Source organism: Capsicum annuum, unplaced genomic scaffold, assembly GCF_002878395.1.
Source record: "Capsicum annuum cultivar UCD-10X-F1 unplaced genomic scaffold, UCD10Xv1.1 ctg3465, whole genome shotgun sequence".
NCBI classification, from domain to species: Eukaryota; Viridiplantae; Streptophyta; class Magnoliopsida; order Solanales; family Solanaceae; genus Capsicum; species Capsicum annuum.
Window position 1 is genome coordinate 20,594 of NW_025841510.1, and position 8,975 is coordinate 29,568.

At 33.0% G+C, this 8,975-nt stretch overlaps 1 protein-coding gene across 1 annotated transcript; it reads left to right on the forward strand.

Annotated features, from left to right (window-relative positions):
• Positions 1-5,863: 5,863 nt before the first annotated feature.
• LOC107851049 (pentatricopeptide repeat-containing protein At4g19440, chloroplastic) lies at positions 5,864-8,969 on the forward strand. Its single transcript, XM_047403125.1, has one exon. The coding sequence runs from the start codon at positions 6,018-6,020 to the stop codon at positions 8,541-8,543; it is 2,526 nt and encodes an 841-aa protein (XP_047259081.1). The 5' UTR covers positions 5,864-6,017; the 3' UTR covers positions 8,544-8,969.
• Positions 8,970-8,975: the final 6 nt, after the last annotated feature.

Below are 8,975 nucleotides of genomic sequence, written 5' to 3' on the forward strand. Positions count from 1 at the left end.
TAACCATTTTCAAGCAACTAAGTGACCTACCAAACGACATTCAAAATTCCTACACTTAACCATTTTCAAGTAACTAAGTCACCAACCAAACGACATTCAAAACAAAAAAATCCCCTTTAAAGTTGCTACACTTAACCATTTTCAAGCAACTAAGTGACCTACCAAATGACATTCAAAAGAAAAGAATTCCCTTTAAAGTTCCTACACTTAACCATTTTCAAGCAACTAAGTGACCTACCAAACGACATTCAAAAGAAAAAAATTCCCTTTAAAGTTCCTACACTTAACCATTTTCAAGTAACTAACCCACCGACCAAACTACATTCAAAACAAAAAAAATCCCCTTTAAAGTTTGTACACTTAACCATTTTCAAGCAACTAATTGACCTACCAAACGACATTCAAAACAAAAAAATCCCTTTAAAGTTCCTACACTTAACCATTTTCAAGCCACTAAGTGACCTACGAAACGACATTCAAAAGAAAAAAATTTCCTTTAAAGTTCCTAAACTTAACCATTTTCAAGCAACTAAGTGACCTACCAAACGACATTCAAAAGAAAAAAATTTCCTTTAAAGTTCCTACACTTAACCATTTTCAAGCAACTAATTGACCTACCAAACGACATTCAAAAGAAAAAAATTCCCTTTAAAGTTCCTAAACTTAACCATTTTCAATCAACTAAGTCACCTACCAAACCATATTCAAAACAAAAAAATCCCCTTTAAAGTTCCTAGTCTTAACCATTTTCAAGCAACTAAGTCACTTACCAAACAACATTCAAAACAAAAAAAATCCTCTTTAAAGTCTCCACACTTAACCATTTTCAAGCAACTAAGTATCCAAACAAAATCACATTTAAAATATAAAATCTCCTTCAAAGTCCCTAAACTTAACCATTTTCAAGCAACTAAGTCTCAAAACAAAACCACATTCAAAACAAAAAAATCTCCTTTAAAGTTCCTAGACTTAACCACTTTCAACCTATCATGTCACCTTTAAAGTCCCTACACTTAATCATTTTTAACTTACCAAGTCAACAAATACAATCACACTCAAAAACAAAAAAACACCTACCAAGTCCCTACACATTCAAAATCAAGCCTTGACCTTTCATGCCAAATGATACAAGATCAAGTTCACAATACAAGAAACAAGAAACAACAAGACCAACAAGATGTTAAGAACAATGCTAGTGAATCGCCCAAGGCCACACACGACTTCACTTGACTTCAATATGAACAATGAAAGAAAGATAACAACAATAGTGAATCGCACAAGGCCCCACACAGCTTCACTATGTCAACATACCTTTGATATTTTCCTTAATTTCTTGATATTTCAAAATGGCAGCTTCAATCTTTTTATAGATTCTCTCACGGGAAGTTGCAATATCGAAAATGATGAGCTTAGCAAATTAAAAGATAGACTACTACAATTTTCTTCAAAATACCCATCTACTCTATGCAAGATATTACTCATTTCAGTCCACATAACACACACAATCCATACTAAATTCAAGTTTATCCCCAATTTCCCCATTTTCAATCAAAACATAAGAACTAGGGTTTCAAAAATCAAAATGAAGTGAAGTTAACTCAAAATAAGGTCAACAAATCTCACATTCTTACTTACTTGAGTTGGAAAAACCAAGATTTGCTACAAAAACACACTTGTTTGACTGATTTCAAGTGTCAAAGTATGTGTTTGTGTGTGTATACGGGTTGAGTAGTGTTGTGTGTGTATGTTGTTTTCGTTTCTTTTGTGTATATCAATTGAGAAATTTAATACTTTGGGTGGGTCGGGTTATTAATTGTCTTTATTTTTTTAAATTAAAATTGTAAAACTGACCACGTGTGGTCGATTTTCTAAAATATTTTTGATAAATTAAATTTTAATAAACTACAATTAATAAATTAATAAATTAAAATTAATTTTTAATTAATTAATTTTTTTAATAAATGCTATAATATTTATAACAATATCCAATTAATTAATACAATGTGTATATATATAAATCAGATAATTAGTTATTTTATCATCACATTAACACGAGTAGTATATTTCCTCCAACCCATAATAATATCAATGAATTTCACAAATTAAGATAAATTTTTGGTTCATTAGCTTTTAATTACGATATTATATATATATATATATATACGTGTTAATCAAATAAATTATCGACGTCTTACATTATTACAACTTCAACAATATACACGTATCTACATTGACACAAAATAGTATATCTATTTCTTCAATAGTATGATATCAATGTATTATTCAAAATATTTTGATATATAGATTCAGTTATCGAGCTTTCGATTACTGCATATGTCACTACACGAGATATAAAATCATATACACGATTTTTTTATCCCATAATAATATTCAACGTATTTCACATATACTCATATACAAAAATTTTAAGCGAAAAAACTTAAATTCACCGCCAAAATTTGTCGGTCGTTCAAAATTCAAAATTCAAAGCAAATGGTAAGTATATGCCAGTTTCATGATTTAATTTTCTGTCTCCCTCCCCTACGTCCTTTCTCCCCCCTCCCCCCACCATATACCTCATAATACTTGTCTTACGTTATTACAACTTCAACAATATACGTGTGTCTACATTATATTGACACAAAATAGTATATCTATTTTATCACTACACAAGATATACGTATATATAAATATATTCAATTGGCTATCAACATTCAAATACGTACTATATACATCACATACCCGATATTACTACCCCATAATAATATACGACGTATTTCACAGAAACTCAGTTGAATTATCGACTATATCAATACGTATTATATACATCACATACGTACACGAGAATCTTATCCAATAATATAATGCAACGTATTTCATATACGTATTATATATAGCACATACCCAATTTTACTATCCCATTGTATTTCACATATACTCAAATAAATTATTGGTTGATTTATCTTATGTCATTAATATACCATCTCTATATAATATGTATATATTATATATATAAATATACATACACACACATATACACACTATCAACTATACCAAGTTCAAAATACGTACTATATACATCACATACGTATACAAGTATATTATCCAATAATATAACGAGATGTGTTTCTTATACATACTTAGATTAGTGATCGATTAATTATATTGGATTAGCTTAATATATTTGGTTTTGATTATATATATAATTAAGTGTTACTTAAAATTATTTAATTTTTAATTTTTTTACTTCAAAAACCATCCACAAGTGATCGGTCTTTTTAAATTATTTTTTTATTTTAATTAGAAAACCGACCACAAGTGATCGGTTTTTAAAAAGTATTTTTTTAATTATTTTTTAATAAAAACCAACCACTTGTGGTCGTTTTTTTTTAAATAAGTTAAATTTAAAAAAAAAAAAAACCAACCACTTGTGGTCAGTTTTTATTAATATTTTTTAACTAAATTTTTTTAAAGAAAACCGACCACTGGTGGTCGGTTTTCTTTTTTTTTTTTTAAATTTTTATTTGTTAAATAAATAATAATTATTATTAAAATTATTGTAATAATTATTTTGATTTTTTAAAATATAAAATCGACCACTTGTGGTCGTTTTTTTTTTAAAATAAAAAATTTTAAAAAAATTTAAAACCGACCACATGTGGTCGATTTTTTCCGACCACAAATTGTGGTCGATTTTATCGATTTTTTTAGTAGTGAGATATGTTGAGCTTTAGAATTTGTACGAAGAGCTAGTCATATAGCCTACGAGATAGATTTACCTTTAGAGTTAGTAATATATATCCAGTCTTTCACGTATCTATGCTACATAAATACTTAAAGGGCATAAAACTCTCAAACGGGATCGTACGAAGAAATCTTAGTGACTATACTAAATAGACAGATCTGAAAGTTGAGAATGAAAGAAATAACTTTAGTTAAAGTATTATAAAAACTCAAAATGTAGAAGAAACCACTTGGAAAGTAGAGACCGATATTAGAGGTGAAGTATCCGTACGTATTTCAAGAACAGTCAAAAGGTTCTTAAAGTTATTTACCCCTTAGTTTTGTTCATTAGCTTTATTCATAATTATCTGCACAATTTGTTTTACATGTTATATGTCCAAGTACTTGATACATACCAATGATGCTAGGGTTTCATACATTCATCAGAGTTGAGATGTTAAATAAAGACGAACTAGGTAAGCTATACGGAAACAACCTCTATACTTCTTCGAAGGTAGCGATATGAACTGCGTACATCTTACCTTCCTCAGACCCCACTTTGTGGGAACACACTGGATTTGTTGTTGTTGTACTAGGTAAGCTATAACAATTATTACATTTTCAGTTAAGTTTATGGCCAAGTTGAGTCTTGTTTGCCATCTGCTAAGCATTGTTAGAATTGTGACATTTTATGAAGTGTATTTGTATTGTTCGGGTTAGCTGGCTAGTTTTGAATAGATTTGAGGTATCGTAAGTTATAGCTCTCACTCGAGGATGAATGATTGCAAGGAGGAATAATGTAACACCTCATAATTTCTAGTACAATCCTACTAGTAAACACCGACGAATTAGTATGATATCAAAATAACAAACTTCGTAGATAGGTAAGAAAAATAAGAGAATCTTATATTAAGTCATTTAAAGTGCTAGATCAAGATATGAGCTTAAGAAAAGCCTGATAACATAAGTTGAAGAAAGGGTTCACTATGGCAGCGTACTGCAAGTAGTCTTGAACATAAATTGACTTTAAATAAGCACATATCCCAATTCAAAAGAAAAGCAAATGAGTAATTTCCACTAAATCAAATCGCTAGTCATTTCAACTTCGGAGTAAAAAGTTATGCATGTTTTACTTCATCATACTCAAAGTTGAGACAGTCTACGACCTGAATTGAAAGTATGATCCTAAGTTTGGCCATGAAAATTCTTGAGAGGGTGAAAATCAGGTTTTGAACCAAAACCAACTTATGGTGGGATCTACGGGCAAGATGAATTTTTCTAACTAAGCGATGAGATGACATACGATACAAGCCTGTGAGTAGACCATATAGAAGCCTTGAGGGGCGTACTTAAGGACGGACCTCAATACATACTATGATATTTTACACATAATTGTGATTATGGGGTGGACATCTTCTGACTTAATTTCTAGGAGTTACTATTATAGAAAGAAGAAATAAGCTATATAAAGAAGTAAAGTTACGTACCAATCTAGACAAATTCTAAGTATTATATACATAAATGAATAACATATAAGATGTTATATAATGACTCTAGAATTTGATTATATTTTTAGTTTTAGTTTCAGATTATACTTCCAGTGTTATACCTGAGTTTGCTCATCTTTGATACATGATTCATTTAGCATTCTTACATGTATTCTTGTTTTGTTATGTCTATTGCACATTTAAATCAGTGGATCCTACAATATTTATCTATGCTTCGATGTATGTATACAAGTCTTGACATTTGTTACACCGCTTATCAGTATATATCTTTAGCATGACTATAGCTATATATGTTTAATAGGTGCTCATAGAGATGTTTAGCGTCCGCCTCAGTCGTCTTGGGAGCGTGACAATAACAAATTTTAGAAACTCTTGATGCGTTTGATAATCATTCAAGCTATTGCTATATTTGATAAATTAGACTTCGAACTATCACTATTTCTGAAAATTTCCCCATGTTTTAAATGGGTGAGAGCTAAAAGATGCTACACTAGCTTAATTTCTCCTTTGAAGACGATACCACATTTGTTGGCCCAATATGTGTGTAGCCCAAAACAACCTCAGAATGGGCCCTAATTTGAATTTTCTTCCATCGGCCCAAAATTTCCCCAAGTGTCGTCTACGTTCTCCAATCAAACAAACAAACCAACCAAAAACCCTGTGTGCAAAACTCCCTCTTCGTGGCCTTTCTTCCATACACTCATGGCTTCTTCGCCACCATTTCCACTTCTTTCTAAGCTCTAATTTACCCTCTACACATGCATACAATATTCATAAACAAAATAGATGGACGTAAGAAGATTGAAAATTCCCAAAACGATAACTATATTTTCACATATTAAACGCCCATTAACCTGTGTGATTTACACTACTTCTTCTTCAGATTCATTCAGTGAACAAATAAACCAAACCCCATCAACAAAAAATCCAAAACGAATTGCAGAAAGGAAAAATCAAAAGGGATTTGATTTGAATTTGCGTAAATGGGTTGTTTCAGTTCTTTCAAACCCACCTTTAGATTCGTTAAAGATTAAAGATTTGATGACCCTTTTGAGTCCTGAACAATTTGATTTAATTTTCTTGGAAATTCATGGCAATTTGAAGGCATTGACTGTTTTGAAATTTTTTCATGTAGCTTCTGGTTCATGTGGTTTTAAGTTTAGTGTTAGATCTTATTGTGTTTTGTTTCGTTTGCTTGTTGCGTCGAATCATGATGTTCCAGCTAGGTTGTTATTGATAAGGTTAATTGATGGGAAATTACCTGCATTGTTTGATGGGAAAGAAAAAAGGTATGTCGAGATTGCTGTTTGTTTAGCGGAGTTAAGTGTTGGGTCGGATTTTGTTGTTGCGGTTAGAACATTTGATGTTTTGGTTCATTTATGTTGTACTCAATTTAAGAATGTTGGGTTTGATGCTGTGTTGGATGTGTTTAGGTTGTTGGCGAGTAGGGGGTTGTATCCTTCGTTGAGAACTTGTAACTTTCTTTTGAGTTCTCTAGTGAAAGAGAATGAGCTTTGGAAGAGTTATGAGGTTTTTGGGGTTTTGAAGGATGGTGTTAAACCGGATGTTTACTTGTTTAGTACCGCGATTAATGCCTTTTGTAAAGGAGGGAAGGTGGACGAGGCAAGGGAGTTATTTCGGAAGATGGAAAAAATGGGTATTGTTCCAAATGTTGTTACTTATAATAACCTTATTCATGGGTTTTGCAAGAATTGTAATTTAGAAGATGCATTTCTTTTGAAGGAAGAAATGATATTAAATGGTGTAAACCCGAGTATATTCACGTATAGTATTCTTATTAATTGTTTGATGAAACTTGAGAAACTTGATGAAGCTGATTGTGTGTTGAAAGAAATGTCAAACAAAGGGCTTGTTCCGAACGAGGTGCTGTATAATACCATCATCGATGGTCATTGCTCAGCAGGAGATATTCAGAAAGCTCTAAAGGTAAGGGATGAAATGCGAACTAAAGGAGTTCTCCCCAACTCAGTTACTTGCAATTCACTGATCAAAGGTTTCTGCAAGGTAAATCAAGCTAGTCAAGCTGAAGAACTATTAGAGGAGATGTTATTACATGGATTGAGTGTAAATCCTGGTTCATTCAGTAATGTTATCCTTGTACTGTGTACGAATTCTAGGTTTGTTGCCGCACTACAGTTAGTTAAGGAAATGGTATTAAGGCGTTTGAGGCCAAATGATGGGTTACTGACCACATTAATTAGTGGGCTTTGCAAAGAAGGAAAACATTCAGAGGCAGTTGAGCTTTGGCATATGCTGTTAATGAAAGGGCTCACTGCCAATACAGTGACTTCAAATGCTCTAATTCACAGGCTTTGTGAAGCTGGTAAAATACAAGAGGCTGTTTGGCTGCTGAAAGCAATGCTAGAAAGTAATGTTCAAATAGATAGCATGACTTATAACACTCTTATATCTGCAGTTTGCAAAGAGGGAAACTTGGATGGCGCCTTTATGTTGAGAGAAGAAATGGTGAAGCAAGGAATTGCAGCCGACGTTTCAACTTACAATGTGCTGCTACATGGGCTTGGTGAGAAGGGTAAAATAGATGAAGCTCTGTTGCTCTGGCATGAATGTCGAAGCAAGGGACTTGTCTGCGATATTTATACCTATGGAGCCTTAATTAATGGTTTGTGCAAAGCTGGCAAACTTGAAAAGGGAAGAGACCTTTTCCATGAGATGCTCAGACATGGGTTAGCCCCAAATTTAATTATTTATAACACTCTTATTGGAGCTTTTGGTAAAAATGGAAATGTTAAAGAAGCCCTAAAACTTCGCGATGACATGAGAAGCAGGGGTATTCTACCAAATGTTGTCACTTATTCCTCTCTTATACATGGCATGAGCAATATCGGGCTTATTGAGGATGCTGAGAACCTTATTGATGGGATGCATACGGAGGGAGTTCCACCTGATGTTGTTTGTTATACTGCATTGATCCGTGGTTATTGTAAGTCTGGTCAGATGGATAAAGCGAGGAGCATTTTGCAGGAAATGTCATCACACAATATACAACCTAATAAAATAACTTATACAACCATTATTGATGGGTATTGCCAGGCCGGTAAAGTTAAAGAAGCTAAGGAGTATTTTGCCGAGATGGTACAGAAAGGAAATATTCCTGATTCTGTCACCTATAACGTTTTGACAAAGGGGTTTTTAAAGGAAGGGGAAACAGAAGAAGCCTTTTCACTTTTGGATCATATATCCCATACAGGAGTTGGTTTAGATGAAGTTACATATACATCTTTAGTGAATTTGCTTCTCCAGAGATCAGCAAGTGCAAACCAAGAATGAATTGACCTGGCACAAGGTTCACACTCATCTGGTTGAACTGTTTGCTACCTCACGTTTTTAATGCAACACAGCTATATACTTGTCCAACTCCCTAACCTAAAGCGGCACTGGGATTGGACGGCAGGGAACAGTAGCATGGGGGGACGTCTAATCCTTTTGTCGCCGCAAGGCTGGCTAATCTTATGTTGAGCACAGCTGAACAATTAAAAAGCACCTGTCTGTCTGCTTTTCTAATGACACAATGGAGTCATGGCAACATCACACGTCTGCACATTGGGTTAGACTATCATCTTTGGAACTTAAATGTTTTCCTCTCAATTATAGCCTTTTTTTGCTTATTCCTTCTTGTTTTTTGGAAAAAGGGGTTGTGTCAAAATGCTAAACTTTTATATGTGATTTCTAAGAGGTAGAGGCCTCATCCTAGTATTCGGA